The sequence below is a fragment of the Thamnophis elegans genome, chromosome 8 (assembly GCF_009769535.1).
Source record: "Thamnophis elegans isolate rThaEle1 chromosome 8, rThaEle1.pri, whole genome shotgun sequence".
NCBI classification, from domain to species: domain Eukaryota; kingdom Metazoa; phylum Chordata; class Lepidosauria; order Squamata; family Colubridae; genus Thamnophis; species Thamnophis elegans.
This window is the reverse complement of record NC_045548.1, coordinates 4,404,584-4,428,617: the sequence shown is the minus strand read 5'-3', so window position 1 is coordinate 4,428,617 and position 24,034 is coordinate 4,404,584. Positions and strand designations below refer to the sequence as shown.

The 24,034-nt window shown below is 44.1% G+C and overlaps 1 protein-coding gene across 1 annotated transcript; it reads right to left on the bottom strand.

Annotated features, from left to right (window-relative positions):
- Positions 1 to 5,635: 5,635 nt before the first annotated feature.
- Positions 5,636 to 23,826, bottom strand: RIPK1 (receptor interacting serine/threonine kinase 1). The gene is given in 17 exon segments (XM_032223224.1): positions 5,636 to 6,267; positions 6,270 to 6,414; positions 6,416 to 6,473; positions 7,276 to 7,413; positions 10,368 to 10,371; positions 10,595 to 10,663; positions 13,449 to 13,563; positions 13,566 to 14,071; positions 14,750 to 14,837; positions 14,970 to 15,046; positions 18,648 to 18,662; positions 18,665 to 18,796; positions 19,422 to 19,650; positions 19,826 to 19,963; positions 21,098 to 21,251; positions 23,673 to 23,788; positions 23,791 to 23,826. Coding segments are annotated over 17 exon segments (2,124 nt in total). The 3' UTR covers positions 5,636 to 6,163.
- Between the last annotated feature and the right edge of the window lie 208 nt (positions 23,827 to 24,034).

Below are 24,034 nucleotides of genomic sequence, written 5' to 3'. Positions count from 1 at the left end.
CACCTTAACCACTGCGTCACACCCATCCATGGTGGGGCATCGTTGGCTTCAATTTTGCATGCCTTTTACTGAATCCAGGGCATTGGCACAGCGCTTTGTAGGAAGTTATCACATTATCACATTATATGTTCTGGCATGTCACTGGCCTACCTTATTTCAGTTGACGGGGAGGGAGGGAGGGAGGTAGGCTGCATACTGCTGAGAAAGTTAATAACCGGTTCTCCCGATAGGTGCAAACCGGCTGAATCCCATCACTGCAGTCATGCGATAGTCAATGTATAGGTCGGTCTTATCCCTCCATGGATTGAAAAGAATCAGAATCAGATGTGCACCTGTTTTTATTAGCATGCAGGGTTAGGAACTGGCGATGCTAGGAACCCTCTATCTGCCCCTTGACAGAGGTTTAGAATAGCAGTTATACTTATATGCCGCTTCATAGGGCTTTCAGCCCTCTCTAAGCGGTTTACAGAGTCAGCGTATTGCCCCCAACAACAATCCGGGTCCTCATTTTACCCCCTCGGAAGGATGGAAGGCTGAGTCAACCTTGAGCCGGTGAGATTAGAACTGCCGAACTAGCAGTCAGCTGAAGTAGCCTGCAGTGCTGCACTCTAACCACTGCGCCACCTCGGCTCAATGATTGGCTTTTCAGTTTTTTCAGTTTTGGGGACTGGTCAAATTTGGTCTGAATCATCTTATATGTTCTGGCATGTCACTGGCCTCTTCTATCATATTCCAGTTGACAAGGAGGGAGGTTGCATATACTTCAACACTAATAGTGACATACTCTAATTTTATAGATTAAAATTCACTTCATCAGAGATTATCCTCAGTGTGATTATGATTATAGCAATAGCAATAGCAGTTAGACTTATATACCGCTTCATAGGGCTTTCAGCCCTCTCTAAGCGGTTTACAGAGTCGGCATATCGCCCCCAACAACAATCCGGTCCTCATTTCACCCACCTCGGAAGGATGGAAGGCTGAGTCAACCTTGAGCCGGTGAGATTTGAACAGCTGAACTGCAGACAGCTGAAGTAGCCTGCAGTGCTGCATTTAACCACTGCGCCACCTCGGTTTTTTAAATTATACAAGCGTAATAATCATTAGTATATAGAAAGATATACAAGGATAGTCATTACTATAGTAAATATGGTTAACCTACAGAGTCATAGATGGTGCAACTTTTTTATACAGGTACAAGTTCACAAGTGTACAGGTAAGAGCAAGAGTAATTGTCAATCATAGCTTTGCTTTGCTAATTTAGCAACATATATTATAGCATGGTTAGCATGCAAGGTTCCAATTAATTATGTGGGGATTATTATCTTTGTACCTGTGGAGGAAGTTATCACCCAGCCCTCTCCCAGAAAAATGAAATATCCTAGGAAATATTGAAAAGGCAGAATATTTCTCTGGATGTGAAAAGAAAGAAACGTGTTTTAAAAGACAGAATAGCTGCCTGTAGCTTCCTGTCCATCCCCACTTTGTCAATTGGCCATTAAGAAGCCAAGCTAGTCTCTTTACATAATAAGACTTCTCCCCTTCAGCTACAGGAAAGCATGATAATATTGGCCCCAACTGACCATAGCTTTGCTTTGCTAATTTAGCAACATATATTATAGCATGGTTAGAATGCAAGGTTCCAATTAATTATGTGGGGATTATCATCTTTTTACCAGTGTAGGAAGTTAACACCCGGCCTCTCCCAGAAAAATGAAATATCCTAGGAAATATTGAAAAGGCAGAATATTTCTATGGATGTGAAAATGAATGTGTTTTAAAAGACAGAATAGCTGCCTGTAGCTTCCTGCCCATCCCCACTTTGTCAATGGGCCATTGAGAAGGCCAAGCTAGTCCCTTTACATAATAAAGACTTCTCCACTTCAGCTACAGGAAAGCATGATAGTATTGGCCCCAACTGACCACATGGCATCTGAGAACTCAACCAAACCTGGATTCAAAACGCAGCCTAGAGAGTTGCCCCTGCATGGCCCCATGGGAGTCTGGCAACCACTCAGAATACATTTCTTACACAGGAACAGGAACAGAGAGGTGGGACCGAACAGGTTATAAAAAGCCTAGCAAGCCCCTCCCTCAGCCCTTCTCTTCTTCTCCACCAACATTGAAGCGTGTGATCACCTTTTCTGTTCAGGGCTCAAGCCACGTGGCCCTGTCCACCATTAAAACCATCTTTCCAAGCAGCCTCCATGTCTCCAGTGTCTTTTTCCCCACTTGGAGCCGAACCCAGAAGGACATTCCTTTCATCAGGTTAGAATGCAATCTTGCAGGCTAACTCTAACCTGCAGCCTGGAGTTGCAAGGACCTGTCTTGTCTGTTAATAAATTCCGTAAAGTATCTTTGGCTCGCGTGCTTTGGTGTGGACGAGGGGGGTCAGAACAGGTTCGACATCACGGTATAGGCATTTGCAGCTTGACATGAGATCAAAATAACATATAATTCAAGACTTCCTCAGCTTTTGTGTTTCTACTTAGTCACTAACTAAATAAGGCAGGCACTATTACATAAAGATTACCGTGTGTAAATTGCTGGTTTTGCATTGCGTTTTTTGTCCCTCTAGGGCCGTGATGGAAGTGGCGGGCAGAGCCATCTCTCTGGCGTGCCAGATGTTGCCTGTTGCTCTTCTGGTTCCGGTTCCGGCCATTGCATGTAGGCTGGCCGGCTGGTCTTCGCACGCACATGTGTGCCAGAAACCAGAAGACCAGACGGCCAGTGTGCTACCCGGAAGCTGAGCTTCCCAGCATGCATATCCATGCGGGGGACCTGCTCTTCCGGTTTCTGGTATTCCCCTGCGTATGCGCATGGCTCCCGTTTTGGCACTTGGTGGTGCAGAAAAGGTTCAGCAACACTTGCTCATGGGGAAATTGTGTAATTGCTCCCAGGGGAATGAATAAGAAGTAGCACAAACGATACCAAATAGCACCCACCAGAATTGCCATGTGAATCCACATGAATATATAGCACCCATCTTTACTAAGGGAGTAGCATTAGTGCACAGTTTGGTGTAAGCCATCCAGGCTGGGTTCCTGCCAGTTCTAAGCTCTTCTGTAGAAGAGGTTCCACAAATCTACAGTGCCGTTTAGAACCAGTTCCAGCTCCCACCCCTCACCCGTCCGGACATCATCAAGATGAAGAGCGAGAGGAGGAATTGTGGGAGTTGAAGTCCATAAGTCTTAAATCTGTCAAGTTTGAACACCCCCTGGGGTTTTTTTTTCCTAGAGGGTTAGGGGTGCAAGGGTCTTGTAACTTGACAGCTTTAAGACTTGCATGCTTCAAATGCCAGAGTTTCTGAGCCAACATGACTGGAAGAGGAATTCTGGGAGTTGAATCCACAAGTCTTAAAGCTATCAAGTTTGAACACCCCCGGATTTTTTCCTAAAGGGTTAGGGGTGCAAGGTTCTTGTAACTCCACCGTCCAGGCCTTCCGCATAGCCTTGAAGAACTGGCTCGCCCGTCAGGCCTGGGGATAAGGATAGTTGCCCCTCCCGAATGATGAATGTTGTTGCCTACCATTTTATTATGTTTCTATCTTGATGTCTGTATTCCCTTCCCTGGTTTTATGTGAGCCGCCCTGAGTCCCTCAGGGAAAAGGGCGGCCTACAATTCTAATAAAACTAAAACTAATAAAAAAAAACTTGACAGCTTTAAGACTTGTACACTTCAATGCCAGAGTTTCTGAGCCAACATGACTGGAAGAGGAATTCTGGGAGTTGAAGTCCACAAGTCTTAAAGCTGTCAAGTTTGAACACCCCTGGGGATTTTTTTCCTAAAGGGTTAGGGTGCAAGGATCTTGTAACTTGACAGCTTTAAGATTTGCATGCTTCAAATGCCAGAGTTTCTGAGCCAACATTTTGGTTGCTAAGCAAGAGCGTTGTTAAGTTGAGTTTCAACACATTTTACAAGTTGGCCACGCCCACCCAGTCACATGGCTGGCAGGCCACTCCCACAAAGCAGGTCCCACCTACAGAAGGGTTCTAAAAAATTTTGAAACCCACCACTGAACCCATCATATTAGAAATTGGAAGACTGGGTTCTACTTCCGTCAGCTGGGTGACTTTGAGCCAGTTCTCTGCCCTCATAAAGAGCCGAGGTGGCGCAGTGGTTAAATGCAGCACTGCAGGCTACTTCAGCTGACTGCAGTTCTGCAGTTTGGCTGTTCAAATCTCACCGGCTCAAGGTTGACTCAGCCTTCCATTCTTCCGAGGTGGGTGAAATGAGGACCCAGACTGTGGGGGCGATATATGCTGACTCTGTAAACCGCTTAGAGAGGGCTGAAAGCCCTATGAAGCCGTATATAAGTCTAACTGCTATTGCTATTGCTATAAGTAAGCAATGGTAAGCCAGTTCTTTGGGTATTAGCCCACGGGACCAATTCTGTTGCAGTTTCTTCCAATACATCTCTTCTTTCATATCCTTCTAAATTTTCTTTGCCATTTTCTAAACAAAAAAAAGGGAGGGGTATCTTGCTTCAAAGGGAAAAAAGTATGTTTTTTCAAATCATGCTGTTATCTTTGTTTGGTATTGGGGGGGGATATTAGCTGTTGTTTTCCATTCCCATTCCTTGTGTTTGCCTTTATATCTAAGAAAATCACACGTGATCCTCTATTGTTTATCCTTGCTATGATGGTTGCTGAAGCTGCTACTGATCAGCCCTTACTAAGCTGTTAGTCTATTAAGATTCGCAGTTTACTGATAGAAGTTGCAGTTTTTATAACTGAAAGCAATGCTAATCCAGTTTTGTTTTTGAGAAGAGATTCTGGTTTGTAATAAGACGAGGAGAACAGCCCTCGGCCCATTTTCTCTATTTAAAAAAATTAAAATTGTACAAATTCATTCAAAAATTCGACATATTATAAAACAGGGGAGAGGTATGCCTGGAATGGAAAAAATATTGCATTTTATACCTAGAAAAAAGTCCATAGCACTTCAGAAGTTCTGATGAACTATTTCTGGCTAGTTATGGTTTGGCAGAAGCTAGGCCAGAATACTTTTGATGGTCTTGCATTTAGATGAAACAAATCCAGATAGGCAAACAGGGATAGGTTACTTTTCCATTTCCATTATCAGTTCCCAAAATGGAACATCTCAGGCACCGGCCTCACCAGTGCTTTCCTGTTGTGGCCCAGCAGGAGCCGTTGGAGCTGCCACCAGACTCCGACAGCGAGGGGCCCTATGAGTCGGCTCTGGAGGATGTGGAGGACCCTGGACAGGGTTCCGACTCTGAGCAGGGTGCAGAGAGGCTGGTTGGCCACCAGGTGGTGCCTGAGCCTTGGACCAGTGGGGAGGAAACAAGGGAGAGTGATCCAGAAGACAGCAGTGAGTTGTTCCTGGATGCACGCATCGAAGAGCTACTCGGCGTCAGGAACAATTACACAATTACAGGTGGTAATTGCGCTCAGCTGGTGGTCATTAGGCTTCCTCTCCAGACTATAAAAAAGACTGCTTGTGCACACGGCCCTCTTGCAGAAGTCAACGCATTGACTAAAGAGAAACTGTTGTAACTAACTTGGCAGGCTGGATTGCTGGCCAAGGTTTGTCTGAGTTGCTGCCAAGGTCCTTATCTGTTTGTTTGCTTGGCTTTCAGCCACCGAGATTTTGGTGTCTTGCTATTAAAGGGACATTCCAGTTAAGCTTGTCTCGGCATTCGTTACTGGACGGAGGAGGGGTCAGAACACTTTCCTTTCCCTCCCTCATCCTTCTCCTCAGCCAGCACCATTGCCACTAAAGGCCAAGTGCGGTATATACCAAAATCTTCCCCAGCTGCTCTGCAGTCCTCTCTCCCTCTGACTCAGCCACTGCTGCTCCTCTCCCTTAGCTGTGGAAGAACCCCGTTGTGGTCCGTTGTCCAGAACAAAACAGCCGTCTTGTTCTGTGTGTACCTAGAGCAAAAGACTCGAATGTTTTGTCTGCTTCTGCTGGAAAGCATTCTGTCAAATTTCTAGCTTTTTTTTTTTAAGGGAGAGTACTACGAAAACATCCCTTGGGATTGGCATTATTTGATCTTTTATCTCAGATTCCTTACTCTGCTGGCATAGAGTAGTGGCAACATTTGTCGTGACCAACAACTGCTTGTATACAAAAAAATGTCCTCTGGGGAAAAAATATTCAACCCAGCCAAAGTCCTCCAGCTCTTTCTTCGACGTCTTTAGCTGTTGTTTCTATCAACATTCTGGCTTATTTTGACAAACTTATTGAGGAGATCTCTCCGGTCGCAAGCAAAGAGGGCTCTGGCCAACTTCCCCACCGTGCCCCTTTGCTGCCTTCCTTCATCAGCCACCTCTGGAACATCTGGTAAACCTTTTCTTTGAGTCCATCCCGTTCGTAGTCGTGGTCAATTTCATCCAGCTCGGGTCACTGAAGCCTAGCTTACGGAGCGCAGTGTTTCCACTTTTTGGAATAAGTTGTCTCTCACGAGGTTTAGGTGAACATCCGAAACTATAGCCGTGCTGTCTGTGGTAGAAAAAAAAGAAAGAAAACCGAAATAGTTATTTGGGTTTTTCCCAGAAAGATGTTCTTTGAGGCCATTGGATCAAAGGGAATGTTCATGACAAACATTTGGGAGTTGCTTCAGGATGCATGCAGGCGAAGGGCTACTCAGCGTAAAGAACAAAGGAGAAACTAAAGGAGGTGATTATGAACCAGCTGATGCTGATCAAGATCCCTCCTGCTGATAAAAGAGACTGCTCGTTCGTGGACGGAGGAAGGGGGGTCAAAACAGTTTACTACAGTTTGGGCACCAGTCAGGGCTGCAAAATCCGGATGACTATACATTAGAAAAGGAAAGCCAACTCATTCTGTTATCTCTTTACTGTCATCTGTGGTTACTGCAGGCCAGCGAGGGTATCTCTTCTAAATTTGAATCATGGCCTGCCTGCAGAGAATACAGGATGCCTTATAAAGGATCCTTATAAAGGATTATCTCTCTAACCATTCCATCCAATAAGCCTACAAAGAAAGATAGCACAGATTTTGTCTCCATGACTAACAGTTTTTAAATCAAAGTCCCTCCATTCAGATCTATTTCAACACATTATATAAAGCTATATATTGCTTGCCTTGGAATAAACTTATTTAACTAAATGGAAATGCTTTTGAATGGATCCTTACAGAATATTATTGTAACTTTTCTCCAATGTATGTGTTAATAAAACACCAGACATGAAAAATCTCTGTAAATATGATCAGTAAAGCTGAAATATCAATGATGAGCGATTCTCCCATTAAGGAAGCAAAAGGTTTATTTTTCCACTTACCAATAATTTCTGGTATTCTTCTGTATAGTAATCAGCGGTTGCTGGAGCGCTGTTTTCCTCGAATATCTTGATTTTGTTAATTTCTAAAACGTTGTAGGAGCCTATTTGAATTCCAGTGCATTATATATTATAGTGTGCAGGTCTTCTGATTATGGGAAAATGTTTTAGGGGGGAAAAAAAACACAAGTGTAAACACACAAGATACAAAACTTAAGGAATAAAAAATACCAAACTGTACGTAACAGATATATGAACAGTATTTTTTTCATAAATGAAAAGGTATTCTGATTCTTTCCTATGAACATCAAGGGCAGATTCAAAGAACCACCTTCATCAGAGTTGCTTCGTACAGTCACTTTGCCAATAGTTTGCCAACAGGTCAACAGCATATTTGCAATCGCAGCTTATTTGAAAGTTGTTTTTTTTTAATAATCCTCCATGTTTTTAAAGGACATATCAATGGCTCCACCTCTTGAAGAATAATTTTTTTAAGCCTTTGAGGCATCCATGCTATTTCATTCCAGGCTAGGCAAAGTTATGCATAGCAGAAAAGGCAATAATTGTAGTCGCCAAACAAATTGAAAGCACTGTGATAAGAACTATATCAGAGGTGGGTTCCTACCAGTTCGCACCAGCTCGGTAGAACTGGTTCGTCAATCTACCGAACCGGTTAGAAGAGGTTCCACCAGTGGACCCGGAAAGCAGCAGGCCACACTTACAGAAGAGGTTCCGAAAAATTTTTGAAACCCACCACTGACACCACACACACACACACACACACACACCCACACACCACACACAGACTCACACAGAGAAAGAGAAAGAGAAAGAAAGGAAGAAAAAAAAGAAAGAAAAAGTGAGAGAGATGAAAGAAAAAAGGAAAAAAGGAACAGAGAGACAAAAGGAAGGAAGAGAGAGAGAGAGAGAGAGAGAGAGAGAGAGAGAGAGAGAGAGAGAACCACTGGCCGGCAAGCCACTCCCACCAGGTCACATGGCCGGCAAGCCATCCCACAAAGGCCACACCCAGAGTAGGTTTCGAAAATTTTTTAAAACCCACCACTGAAATATATATTTTATACACACACACACACACACAACAACACACACACACACACATATATATAATATATTATAATATATATCCATATCTAATTTACACTAATTTCTCCTTTCTGTTCTTGTTTTATCACATCCATACAGCCCTTCATACACTTTTATTCTTGAAACTCTTTTTTTAGGTCCCTTAATTTTTATCCACCTACCCCCCCTTCGAGTTTTGTTATTCTTCATCCATTTTTATTAATTCTCATTAATTCTCTAAGAGGAAGTCAGCCAGCACGCTTCCTGTCCCTGGCCAACCTAGAGAAAGATTGCCTCCCTAGCATTTCCTTTTCCTAGCTTCCTAGCTATCCTTTGCATTGGCTGAGTGGGCCTGTTAGCAGCTTGCAGGGGGGGCAGGGAGAAGGCCTAGGCCTGTTCGGAGGGGTGTGGTAAATCCATAAGCTGCACATCCGATCAATGGATATTAAATACCAATATTAAAATATTTACAAATAAGAAAGTTTCAAGTTTCGTTTAATAACATTTATATGCCGCCCAATCCCGTAGGACTCCGGGCGGCTTACAGTACAGAAATAAATCAAAAATAAAATACAGTGAGAAAAAAAAGAGATAGAATTAAAAACAGCACGCCATACACTCCGTTCTAAATGGGGCTGGACCGTATTTTCGGGTCAATAGCCCCAGGCCTGCCGTAACAGCCAGGTTTTAGTGGCTTTCCGGAAGGCCGGGAGTGGGAAGGGTCCAGATCTCTGCGGGGAGATCATTCCACAGGGCGGCAGCTACAGAGACCTCTCCCGAGTGGTCGCCAACCGGCATTGCCCTGTCGACGGCACCGAAGGAGGCCCAGCCTGTGAGATCTTACGGGTTGTTGGGAGGTATGTGGCAGGAGGCGGTCCCGCAGATATCCAGGTCCCAAGCCATGTAGGGCTTTAAAGGTAATAACGAAGGAAAAAACGAAGGAAAACTCAGAGCAACTAAGCAAAAGAGTTGAATTTATCTATTAACCTAGAGCAGAGAAATTATTCGCGTCCCTTTAGGCTGGACTGAGTTAAAAAACTGAGCCATCCCGGCCAGGGGAGGCGTGGTCAATAATTCCGTAACTCAGTCTCTAGGCTAATGGACGAGAGTTAACCCATGGCTTGAGATTCCCCAAGCAGCACACAGAGAATGGAATAGGCTCACACATTAGCTGGCTAGACCACAGAAGAGGGGGAAGGGGGAGTTTCAGGACTCCCGTGATTAAGAGCCGAGGTGGCGCAGTGGTTAGGGTGCAGTACTGCAGGCCACTTTCAGCTCACTGCTAGTTCTGCAGTTCAGCGGTTCAAATCTCACCGGCTCAAGGTTGACTCAGCCTTCCATCCTTCCGAGGTGGGTAAAATGAGGACCCGGATTGTTGTTGGGGCCAAATATGCTGACTCTGTAAAACGCTTAGAGAGGGCTGAAAGCCCTATGAAGCGGTATATAAGCCTAACCTTGCTATTGTATTGAGGATAGGTGTGCTGCCAATCACCTGATTATGGTCCCGTAACTCTGAGGGTGCTGCAATGGTCAGAACTTTAGGCAGGGTTCTCACAGTCCGTTTATTATGGACCATTGTAATTTCAAGTGGTATTGAATGAACGGCTGTAAGTTGAGGACTGTCTTTATAATAAAGGGGGGCATTCCGTATATGTGGTGCAATGCTTCAGATGAAGTCTAGATAGCAACCACAGAGATGAGAGAAAAGTCTAAACCCATGAGGGCAACCTATGGCAAACATGCTGGAATTGGGCACCCAGAGCCATCTCTCTGGGCATGCAACCATCGCCCGTTGCTCCTCCAGGTTCCGCGTGCATGTGTGTGTGCCAGCCAGCTGGTATTTGCATGTGCGGAGTGCCAGAAACGGGAAGAGTAGCTCCCTGGTGTGCATGCGCTCGCCGGGAAGTTGAGCTTCTGGTTTCCATCACGCACATGGGCACGGGCTGTCTGATCTTTGCACATGCCGCCGGAAACCAGAAGCTGAGTTTCCCCGTATGTGCAACAGCGCCAGGGAACTGTTCTTCTGGTTTCTGATACTCCCACGTGGGAGCGCCAGCAAGCTGCTCTTCCCGTTTCCGGTGCTCCACTGTTTTGGCACTTTTCGGTGCCGAAAAGTTTCGCCAACACTGGTCTAAACATTTTACTGCCACCTAGCTGTCATTTGGTGTTTTGCAGCCCAGACATGGTACGCGCACCATTGAAAGAATGTCCTCTGAACAGAACGTTTTACTTGCTTGTTTTACCTGTAGGTATTCTGCTCCCAAAAGGATGTGCAAAGTTGTATTTTGGAATGGGAAACGTCTCCACAGGACCTAGATAATTGTACAGATTGTTTCAGAATTATGTCAGCGTCACTGTTCTTGACCCCTGTAACCGTTAAGAGTATAAAATACAATCGATTCTATAATTACCCAAATGAAAATCTGAGTGATGGTAATGGTATTCTGAGCTCTAGTAGGCTGATAAATTTTTTTTAGTGGTATGGTGGTATCTAAGCAAGATTGACTGTTATGGAATCCTGTTTCCAACTCTCTCAGCTGGTAAAAATCCACCAGTTTGGCCATCTGCGGCAAATAATCTTTACTTCCATGGGATTAAAGAGAAAATCTTTACCAAACATAGTTCATTTTTAAAAACAAAATATAAGTGCAATTTTTTAGATCACTAAGATAGCCATGGTCTGACCAGACCACAATCCCTTACTAGGAACTTGAATCTTGAATGTCAGTATATTTTCATCTGCAGTATTCCAATTTGGATTAAGAATTTTTACTTCATCAAGTCAATGATGCAACCACGTGTCTTGTATACAGCAGTGGTGGATCCCGAATCCTGTTGCAACTGGTACGCTACAACAGGGCCCGGCATTGACCACGTGAATGCACCAGCACACGTGCAGCACGAGCATGCGTACTTACTGCCGTGACCCGACAAAAGCGTGCCGACAGAACCACGTCGCTAAAACCACATCATCAACGCGCCAACCACAGCGCGGCGACAACAGCGCGGAGACAGAAGGGCGCTTTACAACAGCGCGTCGACAGAATTAATTTAACTTAAGGTAAGGGTTAGGTTTAGGGTTAGGGTTAGGTTTAGGGTTAGGTGTAGCGTTACGTTTAGGATTAGGTTTAGCATTACATTTAGGGTTAGGGTTAGCGTTTAGGGTTAGGTTTAGTTTTACAGCGCGCTTCTGTCGCCGCGCTCTTGTCGGCACGATTCAGCGCTCATTCGTCGGAGCGCTTTAGAACTCGTGGTTTTATCACCGCAGTTTAGTTGGGCGTGGTTTTGTCATTCGCCCTTTTGTCAGTGAACCCTTACTGCCCGCGACGCTCCAGCTGCTCGGGGAACATCGCACAGGCGCCGTACGCTCCGTGCACGTAAGCCCCAATCGGCTCAAATAGCAGCAACGAGAGCAGGCAGGCGGGTGGGCCCTAACCCCTCCGGAGCACCGTACCAGAACGGTACCTGGTGCTCCTAGCAGGCACCGGTATGTCCGTACCAGGACGTACCTGTCATATCCCACCACTGGTATACAGGTGGTCCTTGAATTAAAACCACAACTGACCCCAAAAGTTATGTTGCTCGCGAGACAGTTAAGCGAGTTTTGCTCCATTTAACTACCTTCCTTGCCACAGTTGTTAAGTGAATCACTGCAGTTAAGTGAATCTATCTTCCCCACTGACATTGCTTGTCAGAAGGGCGCAGAAGAGGATCACTTGATTCCGGGACACTGCAACCGTCATAAATATGAGTCAGTTGCCAAGCATCTGAATTTTGATCATGCAACCACAGCAATACTACAATGGCCATTAAGCATGAAAAAATGGTCATAAGCCGCTTTGTTCACGGCCGTCTTAACTTTGGATGGACACTAAAAAAAATCGTAGTAAATAAGTTAAAAGGAGGACTAGCTGTTGTTGTACTATAATATTTACAATCTTCAGCTCATATGGATGGGCATTAGATTACACAAAGCTGTATTGCAGTGCTACAATTGAACTTGCGAAGAATTTCATTCAGGCCAGTTATTATTACAATTTAAATTATTGTAAGGACAATCAGACGTTAAGATGGAGTACTGTGTTTTTCAGAGTATAAGACACACGTTAGTTTTTGGGGAGAAAAATAAGAAAAAAATTCTGCCTCTACCTACCAGCATCCATGGCAGGGCTGGGTTCCTGCCAGTTCTAAGCTCTTCTATAGAAGAGGTTCCACAAATCTACAGTGCCGTTTAGAACCGGTTCCAGCTCCTTCTCCCTGACCGTCCGCACCATGCTTGCCCCGCCCGCACTCACTGATTGGCTGGCTCACCAATCACCCCCCCGCCTCTCAGAGTTCTATCTAAACCTTAAAGTCTTGCACACTTCAATGCCAGAGTTCCTGAGCCACCATGACTGGAGAAGGAATTCTGGGAGTTGAAGTCTTAAAGCTGTCAAGTTTGAACACCCCTGGGGTTTTATTTCTAAAGGGTTAGGGGTGCAAGGGTCTTGTAACTTGACAGCTTTAAGACTTGCACACTTCAATGCCAGAGTTCCTGAGCCAACATGACTGGAGGAGGAATTCTGGGAGTTGAAGTCCACAAGTCTTAAAGCTGTCAAGTTTGAACATCCCTGGGGGGGGGTTTCTAAAGGGTTAGGGGTGCAAAAGGGTCTTGTAACTTGACAGCTTTAAGACTTGCGTGCTTCAAACGCCAGAGTTCCTGAGCCAACATTTTGGTTGCTAAGCAAGAGCGTTGTTAAGTAAGTTTCACCACATTTTACAAGTTGGCCATGCCCATCCAGTCACATGGCTAGCAGTTACTTACTTCCAGGTTCACCGACCAATCGGTCTGTGCGGACTGCCGCGGACCGGTTGAAGCCCACCCCTGATTCGGTGTATAAGACGCACTCAAATTTTCACCCTCTTTTTTTTGGAGGGGGATTGGTGAACCTTATACTCTGAAAAATACGGTAGTTAAAGCTGATTAACTTTATTATTGTGGGTTGCAACTGGACTCTGCTTTTCGTTCTTTTCCTGGGTAATGGATGGTGTTAAGAGTGGACATGGCCACCACGATGTAAAGAGAAATAAGCAACCCTCCCATATTACCTCACTTACCAGTTTCTGTCCTTAAGCTTTGGGGATAAAGATACGGACTGAATGGCTTGGCCTGATTGTTTATGCCAGATTCTGGAATCGGTGCTTTATTGAAATTCACGTTTGCCGCTGGGGTGCTGCTCCGTAGAGATCTTCTGCACTTGTTAGCCTCCTGTGATATGGAGTTCCTGCCGCCGAAAAGCCATTTGGATCTATCGCTCCCAGGGGTGTTGAGTGCCACGGACGACTTGAATGAGGTGTACTGCTATTGTTGTTACTCACACTTGCTTGGATGTTTTGAGCTCGCGGGTAAAACTCTGGTGACCGAGGTATGACTGGCGCTTTGGCAAAGGGGTCATATGAGACCTTTCTCCTTCTCCTCTCCTCCTCTTGCATTTGAGCACTACGCGCAGCATAAGGACCTTCTTCCGGCTTATCCATCCTGCTGCCATAGAGATGGTAATTTAGTTCATCCTCTAATTTTCGTTCCAAGGTCGCTGAGGGCTCGTAGGCATTTTCGCAGCTTTCTACAGGTTCATTTTCTGGATATGGCGCAAACATGCTTTCATCTATGGTGTTAGCGGTGAAACCTTGAGAACTGTGCAAAGAACCAGGTTGATCTGTGGCACAGATTAGAAATGTTACTTTATGTACAAGATAGCAGGTATAAATATAAACATAAACATGAACAAAGGAAGTAAATACAGATAAATGCGGACAGTAAGACAGGGACAGCAAGGCACGCTGGTGCGCTTATGCATGCCCCCTTTATGAACCTCTTACGAATGGGGTGAAGCCCATGGCAGACAGTTTGAGGTTGAAGCTGTGAGGGTTTGAGGCTGTAACAATGGAGTTGGGTAGAGCAGGGGTCTCCAACCTTGGCCACTTGAAGACTTGTGGACTTCAACTCCCAGAATTCCTCAGCCAGCAAAGAATTCTGGGAGTTGAAGTCCACACATCTTCACATCTTCGATGGCGTGCATCCAGGAACAACTCACTGCTGGCTTCCGGATCACTCTCCCTTGTCTCCTCCTACTGGTCCAAGGCCCAGGCGCCTCCTGGTGGCCAACCAGCCTCTCTGCGCCCTGCTCAGAGTCGGAACCCTGTCCAGGGTCCTCCACATCCTCCAGAGCCGACTCACAGGGCCCCTCGCTGTCGGAGTCTGGTGGCAGCTCACAAGGCTCCTGCTGGGCCACAACAGATCTCTAACATAGTTTTTAGTTGGAGGTCACAGAGGCTGACTATCAGGCATCACTATACCTGGAATCTGTTGGATCAACAACAGTGTAAACTGGATATAAATAAAATAAAATTAAATACACGATCGAGCGTGCTGGGAGGTTCTGACACAGCATCTACGTGGAGAGATTCCATCCGTTTTACAAGTTCAATTGGTTCAGGGTATATTTCCTATTACACAGAACAAGAATAACAAAAAGTGATGAATTGTCAGGAAGAATGTAGCTTTAATAGGAATATACAATAGAGATATCTTTTAAAGGTAACTTTGATGGATGTACCGCTACGTGTTAGATAACTTACTTTTAATTTTCTCAAATGCTCTTCCACATCCTTTTCAAAGAATTTGTAGTAAAATGGGCTGTAAATCAAATTTATTTCTACAATAAAAGAATTAGTGAAAAAATGTAAATAAAAATCAATAACCCCATCATTAGAAATGAGAAGGTGTCATTATGTTAATCTAAGTTTGCACGTAATTCTAAATTATGGTTAGAATTTGAAATGCTTTAAACTAGCATTGTCCCTTGAGTTCCGTAAAACCAAAGGTTCTAGCATGTAGTTTTCTCCTTAAATTATTTAGTACTAATGGTTACACAAATAATGGGGCTCTACATGGGGCAGCCCTTGAAGAGTATCGGAGACTTCAACTCGTCCAGAACGCAGCCAGCTGCGAGCGATTGTGGGTGCACCTCGGTACAACCCACATTACCCCTATTCTCGCGAGCTGCACTGGTTACGATCAGTCTCCGGATACGCTTCAAGGTGCTAGTCGTAACTTATAAAGCCCTTCATGGTATTGGATCTGGGTACTTGAGAGACCGCCTCCTGCCAATTACCTCCCACAGACCCATTAGATCTCACAGGGTTGGCCTCCTCCGGGTTCCATCTACTAGCCAATGCCATCTGGCTATTACCCGGGGGAAGGGCCTTCTCTGTGGCAGCTCCGGCCCTCTGGAACGAACTCCCCGCAGGGATTCGGACCCTCACCTCTCTCCAGGCCTTCCGAAAAGCCGTCAAAACCTGGCTTTGCCGGCAGGCCTGGGGTCGATGAGTTCCCCTCCCGTCTCGACATGTATGGTTGTGCGACTGTTGCCCTATTTTTATTATTTGTATTTCGTTTTTATGTTTCCCTTTTCCCCCTTGTGAATTGTTCGCTGCCCTGAGTCCTCCCGGAGAAGGGCGGCATATAAATAATAAAATTCCATTCCATTCCATTCCAATAAATATCGTAATAGACCTGGCTATAACAATAGGTTCTGTGATATATGCTTAATACAGGTCGTCCTCACTGACTTACAACAATTCATTTAGTGACTGGTTCAAAATTACAACGGCACTGAAAAAGATGACTTACAACCATTTTTTCACACTTATGACCATGGTCATATGTTACATTCGGATGTTTGACAATAGCTCACATTTATGGCGGGTTGCAGTGCCTCAGAGTCACATGATCCCTTTTTGCGACAACCTGACAAGCAAAGGCAATGGGGAAGCCAGATTCACTTAAAACTGTGTTACTAATTTAATAACTGCAGTTAACTACACTTAACAAATGTGACAAGTGAAGTCGTAAGATGGAACAAAACTCACTTAACAAATTTCTCACTTAACAACATACATTTTGGGCTCAATTTTGATTGTAAGCTGAGGACTACCAGTATTCAGATTTAGCTGGAAGCATTGAAATCAAAATGTCTCTATATAACAATTCAGGGGTGGGGGATCAGGGCATTTGCAAAAACTCCCTGTAGGGAAATCTTTTTTTTTTCTTCTGTAAATGTGTTTTTATTTTCCATTTTCATTTTCGTACAGTCCATATATACTGTGCATAACCGGGGCCATATAACATTAAACAATAAACATAGCCATTCCTCTTGTCAACAATACCCCCAAAATAGAAACCCAATGTACCTCTTCGACCCTCCATACACCCTTTCTTTCGCCCCCCTCAACTTTCCATCTTCCCTCCAACATTCCCCTCTACCCTACTTCCCCTCCCCCTCTACCACTCCCCTCTCCCGGTACACTCCCTCCCTTCCTTCTCCCCCTCCCTCCAGTCCTCTCTCCCACCCTCTCTACCCCTCTTTCTTCTATCCCTCTACTCCTCCCTTCGGTGTATTTCTACAATCTATTAATATATTCAGCTTGTCCTATTTTTACAGTGGAATTAAAGAGCAACAGTATACAAGTGCAATTGTGTTACTATAAAATCTAACACATACTATGTATCCCCCCCTCCCCCCTAACACCCCACCTCCCTTCCCCCCCCCGACTTCCCAGAGCCCATAAACGGTATAGATTTTTAACAAACACAGTCTAAAATATATTAAGACAAAGGAAATTAAAAAAAGAAGTAATAACATCTCTGCATTGAACTCAGCTTCTTCCCTGTAGGGTTAGGGTTAGGGAAATCCTTCTTATTCCCTGAAAATAGGCTCTCGGCCCCCCTGTGTGCCCATGGGCTCCAGGGGTGAATTACATCCAAGGGGAGATAAATAGGAATGGAACGAAGAAAAACACAGTCACTAGACACATCTTGTTATGTAAATTCTATTTTTTGAGCTTTAGAAGAAGTCATCAATGTATCTCGAATTCTCATTAAGTTATTAATTTGCATTGAAATTCCTACTGTGTAGTTTTCAAACTAAGTACATAGATGAGAAGTGGATGTTACAATATGGTGGAGAAATCATTTAGATAATTTATGATTTATGAGCTTTGATGCAATGTATGAAAACCAGATTCTCAGAGATTTGACAAGTCAGGAAATCTATACCTTCCTTTCCACTATGTTTTTTAGAAAGTACCATATTTTTTGGAGTATAAGACGCACCAGAGTATAAGACGCACCAAGGTTTCGAAGAGGCAAATTAAAAAAAAAAAAGATTTTGCACTCGGCAAAACCTCCCCCAAAATGGCCCGTTTTTTGGGGAAAACCGGGCCCGTGTTTCCCCTCCCGTTCCCCAAAAAGGGCATGAATTGCCTTTAGGAGGCTTGTAGAGTGCTCCTGGGGTGGGGAATGAGCAAAACATGGCCCAATTTTCATGAAAACAGGCCCGTTTTCCGTCAAAAAAAAGGGCTTGGTTAGCCTTTAGAAGGCTTATAGATGCTCCTGAGGGCTGGTGGGGGGACAAAAACTGGGCAAAAAACGGCCTGTTTTTTGCTTCTTTCTGCCCTTCCCAGCCCCCAGGAGCACTCTGAAAGCTTCCTAAAAGCTATGCATGGACATTTTGGTGAAGGGGGGCAGGGTTTCGGGAGGCAAAAATGCTGTATTCAGTGTATAAGACGCACCCAGATTTTCAGCCTCTTTTTTGAGGGAAAAAGGTGTGTCTTATACTCCGAAAATATGGTAGGTAAAGTTTTTTTTCCAGTTCTAGTTCAAAAAACCTTTCAGCTGTTGATGTATGTATTGTTTTAATATGTACAGGGAATGTTGGGTTGCATGAACCACAATGCTGAATAACCAGTGGTGGGATTCAAATAAGTTAACAAAAGGTTCTCTGCCCTAATGACCATCTGGGGCTCGGTGGTCATGTGACTGGGTGGGTGTGGCCAACTAAAGGTCACTCAGGTCGATGGGCGCTTCGCCTTAGCTGTGACAATGGAATAAGGGTTAACCGGAGAGGCAGTTTCTGTAAGCAGGGCAATAAAGATTAGACTAGAACACCAGAATAGTTTCCTTCCTGCCTTCCTTACAGGATTAGCCCTGCAAAGCGGGAAAAAACAAAAGGAGATTTCTTCCAACAATCGGTTCTCTGAACTACTTAGAAATTTACCAACCGGTTCTCCTGAATAGGTGCGAACCGGCTGAATCCCACCACTGTGTGTAACGTATGGGAGAGTTCCATGTGCATCTTACCCGGTTTTCATTCTGCTGCTTATGGAAATCGATCCACACTTTCTTTATGTCCAGTTGTTCACTACCATTATCTTTTTGCCTTGCTATAAATAGTTAGCAGACGTATCTTGTATTACCTGCAAAGGTAGGGCTTCATTTGGCTGTTGCTTCCAACAGCATTTCATTAAACTAATAATCTCCTTTGGACAAACGCCTTCCACCTCTTGGATAGGTGGCCGGTTCCCTGTTGTGATGCAATAGCACAGCTGCGTATCACTGACCGCATCTGGATGAGGAAAAGAGAGAAGAATTGGGCATCAGTAGCAGGGCACTGAGTGCACGCAGGGCAATATTTTATAAAGGAGAGAGATTTGAGTGCAAACTCTTAGTCCCTCGGGAACGTGGCACGACAAAACCGCGGTCCACTAAAGCGCGCCCGATTAAAGCACGTCGCTGACGTCATCAGCAGCGCGACAAGGACCGCGGAGAAAAAAAGGGCGCTTTAAAAAGCGCTTTTAAAGCAAGCCGATTCACGTAAGGTAAGGGTTAGGTTTAGGGTTAGGTTAAGGTTAGGTTTAGGGTTAGGTTAAGCGTTAGGGTTAGGTTTAGGTTAGGTTAAGGGTTAGCGTTAGGTTTAGCGTTAGGTTAAGGGTTAGGTTTAGGGTTAGGTTAGGGTTAGGTTAAGGGTTAGGTTTAGGGTTAGGTTTGGGGGGGTTAGGTTTAGGTTTAAGCGTTAATTTTATCTTTACCGCTCACAGCGTGCTTTTTTTCGTCGCGCTGTGATGACGTCAGGTACGCGGTTTCGTCGAGCGCGCTTTAGTCGAGCGCACTTTTGTGGTGGAACCCCTCGGGAATAGGGGCGGCATACAAATTGAATAAACTACAACTGCATACAAATTGAATAAACTTACTCTCGTAAGGTTCTTTGGAGGCAAAAATGGCCCATAGGACAATGCCAAAACTGTAAACGTCTGATTTTTCCACAGGTGTTGCATTGATGTCCTGCAGATGTTCCGGGGCCATGTAGGAAAGGGTGCCCGCATTATACTCGGAATTCTGTTTGATTTTCCTCTGCCGGCTGGTCTCTTCTTTAGTCAACCTGCTCCAGTTTTTGAAACAAGCCACACCTAGGTCTGCTATCTACAAGACAGATGAGATTTGTGTTTGTGTGTCATCGTGTGGCATACATGTACAAATGAACTGGAGCTTTAGTTGCGACGAATGGTATTGTTTCCATCGCTTTCACAAAAGCCACTTGTGGTTCTGATTTTAATAGAAACTGAAAATGTGTGTGGTGTGTGCATGTTCATGTTACCTTGATATGAAATTCTTCATCCACAAGAATATTTTCTGGCTTCAGATCCTTGTGCACTAAACCTTGTTCTGTTAAGTAAAGCATTCCTTCAATGATCTCCAGAATAAAGCGTCCTTTCACTGGCAAAGGAATAGGAGCCTATAAACGGGGAAAAAAAGACTTCCAGAAAAATATTGATCACATTTGGTCTAGATATCTACAAAACTGAATTTTCCAGGTCAGATCGGTCATAAAAAAAAATCCTGAATTAGTCAGACCCATTAATATAGGACACTAGTTGCCCAGGTATTTATTTATAGGGGGAAAATATCCAGACCAAACGTAATTTCTAATGTTGGATTTTCCCTCTTACTAGAGGAAGACCCCTTGTGGAGTAGTGTGAAGCTGTTACCATGGCAACTCCACTGTGCAGTACAGTAGAAGCCATTTTAAGGCACAACAGGCTGTATCTTAACAGAACACACCACCCCCCAAGGGGTGTTAAGGGTGTCTTATCCCCACAGTATTTGTTTCCAGTGAGTAAGTCATCTGTGTACCAAGTTTAGTTGAAATTGCTTGAGGGGGTACAGAGTTATGCTGGAACATACATACACAGCCATTTTATATATATATTAGATAGATAGATAGATGATAGATAGATAGATAATAGATAGATAATAGATAAATAGATAGATAGATAGATGATAGATAGATAGATAGATAATAGATAGACAGATAGATAGATAATAGATAGATAATAGATAGATAGATAATAGATAGATAGATAGATAGATAGATAGATAGATAGATAGATAAAGAAGGGAGGTGGAGGAGGAGGAGGAGGAGGAGGAGGAGGAGGAGGAGGAGGAGGAGGAGAAGGAGGAGGAGGAGGAGGAACATTGGCTAAGCCTGATGGATATTTTAATCCAGCACATCTGGAAGGCATTCACTTGGGGGAAAGTTTTCAAATCATTCTTATAAATTTCAGTGGATGACTTGTAGTTTTCCCCCAGCTGCAGAAAGCACACATCTGGATCCCATCCTACTTCTTATATTGCACTGTCCCCATCGTTCAGCAATCCCGTCATCGTATTGTATCAATCAGCAATCCCATATAATAAACCCTATAAACACCCACTATTTGGGAATTAAAATCCAAACTATTTTCATGGCCATACAAAAACCGTTAACCTCTAGCAAAAGTTAAGATTGAATAAACATCTAGTTTTTTAGGCAATTTCTCCAAAATGACCAGTGGATTAAGTTGCCAGTTATCAACATACTTCTACTTACCGCTTTTAGAACAGACATCATGTCTCCTTTGCGTATGTATTCAATCACAAGGGAGTGGTTTCCATCCTCCAGGATCACACCTAGTAGTTTTACCACCCGATCATGATTTAGTCTGTGCATCATCTCGCCTTCTTCTAGAAGGGACTTGTTACATCTGGAAAATAATTACTGTAGACGTTATCAAGAGAACTGGAGATCTAACATTCTATGCTTGAGTTGTGATTTTCAGACTTTTAAGCCTAGAATAGGCAACTGGTGTTTTCTAGATAGATTAGCTTCTCCTTACAACCAGCACAATCAGTACCAAGACATCCAGAGCATTCAAATCTAGAATATCTGGAGGCCATCGGGATGCCTAACTTTCTTTTAGTTTCATTCATCTGAAGTTGCTGAAATGAGGGATTGAATTGCGATGACAGCAGGCACAGTTAAACACAAACCACAATCCCCAGTGCCACCAGGTCTGTTGCATTACAAGTCTCGCAAACCTTAATCAACTGTGATGTTTGAGATGAGCACATCTGCAGTGTACCACACTACAGAAAACTGGTGTAACGAAACTGCAAAATGGGAGGTGAATGAATGAGAAATGGTCGTATAACAATAGCAATAGCAGTTAGACTTATATACCGCTTCATAGGGCTTTCAGCCCTCTCTAAGCGGTTTACAGAGTCAGCATATTGCCCCCAACAACAATCCGGGTCCTCATTTTACCCACCTCGGAAGGATGGAAGGCTGAGTCAACCCTGAGCCGGTGAGATTTGAACAGCCAAACTGCAGAACTGCAGTCAGCTGAAGTAGCCTGCAGTGCTGCATTTAACCACTGCGCCACCTCGGCTCTTATATATGAGGGGCACCTCGTATATATGAGTGGCAATTCCTATTATTACCAGAGGTGTATTCTATCGTTTTCACACTATCAGGAATATTAAAGGATCCGGGTTCTTTCTGGTTGGATTTCCCACTATCCCTTACACTTCAATGTGTATGCCGGCCTGGAGAACAGCTGCATTTTAATCTCCACAATAAATTAGTCTAAGACATGATAGGAAGTTAAAATGGCTCCTACGTCTTTTAAAGAAAAAAGGACCCTTTGAAATATATGGAGATATTCTATAGATACCTAAACGAATCCTCAACTGGTGGCTTTTGCAGAGCCAGGAGTAATGATCTACTTGCAGCAAAGTTAGCTGAAAGTTTGCGAGATCAAAAATGCACACAATAACTACCTTCCTCTGTGGTTCTGAGCTCAATGAGACTTAAATTATATAATCTATTGTCAGCTACAGGGGGGGGAGGTCAGAGCTATTGCCCCATTCCTTGGACAAAAGGAACTGTTGTGATGCAGTGGTTAGAATGAAGTATAAGCTCCTGCTTGAAGTAGGAGGTTAGACTAGAAGACCTCCAGAGTCCCTTCCAAGCCTATAATGCTGTTTCCAAGTATTGCAGGCTAACTCAGCATTTCACTGCTAGGAGTCCGATCCTGACCTGACTCAAGGTTCACTCAGCCTTCCATCCTTTGTGCCAGTAAAATGAGGACCCAGATTGTTGGGGACAATACGCGAGTCTTTAAACCACTTAGAGAGCGCTATAAAGCAATATGAAGCGGTATAGGATGCTAAATTCTATTGCTGGTGCGCCTTTCTTAAGACAAATCTGGTTTGTCTGGAACAGGGGTGGGTTCCTAACCAGTTCGCACCTATTCGGTAGAACTGGTTCGTCAAATCTACCGAACCGGTTAGAAGAGGTTCCACCAGTGGACCCGGAAAGCAGGCCACACCTACAGGAGAGGCTCCCAACATTTTTTGAAACCCACCACTGGTCCTTGGATATGATTATTCTACACTATCATGCTCCTATTTATAAAACTCAGTGCCTCTGTGAAAGGTAAGATGACTACTGCGTTTGTGGTGCAATCAGAACATTGCGTGTGTTGAAGTTGTTTCAACGCAAACCAAAGATGCCTTTTAAAAACAAGTTTACATCCTATTCTCATGCATGCCAGTGCTGTGTGTGAGGGAATTTAAGGTGGTTCTGACAAGTGTCGTCGGCATCTTCATATCCGGTCACATGGGTAGCAAGCCACTCCCATCCGGTCACATGGGCAGCAAGCCACTCCCACAAAGGAGGCCACACCCACAGAGTAGGTTCGAACAATTTTTGAAACCCACCACTGGTCTGGAAGAAGCCAGATGTTGGATAAGATAGAACAGTGTTTCTGAACCTTGGCAACTTGAAGATGTCCGGACTTCAACTCCCAGAATTCCCCAGCCAGCATTTGCTGGCTGGGAATTCTGAGTGTTGAAGTCCGGACATCTTCAAGTTGCCAAGGTTGAGAAACACTTGAGATAGAGCAATTGTTTGACCTGGATTCCTTTGACATACTTATTATACACCATTGGGAAAATCTTGCTTTAGTAACAATCTCTGGTAATCAAATCTTTTAAAACGATAAAGAAAGAACAAGCTCAGCCAAAAGACCATCTAACCTGGTTTGGAATTACCAGGATGCTGATGGCCGACAACTCTGTCCTGCCCTCTCCCCACGTGTGTGAAGAACATTTCTCCAACTTACTCTGTGCGTTGAGGTCCAGTATACACCGTTTTCAATATTACAAGCCCGTGAATTTTGTGGTAGCATAATGAGACAGTTCCAAAACCGCCAGCATTTAGACGTTCTTTTTCCAAAAAAAATCCTCCGATTTCATCTGAATGTCAGCCAAGGCCATGATTGCAGTTCACAAAGCGCTTTAATTCAGAAAGAAAAAAGAAAAAATCCAATGCCTGAAATGTTCATACAGAAGAGAAGGTAGTTTTATGACCCATCCTTCAATTCCTAATGTAGATTCTGGACAAAGCAGGTACTTTTGATTTTTCAACGGTTTTATTTCTTTTAAAACACAAATATTCATCATTCGTCAATCATTAAAACATTGA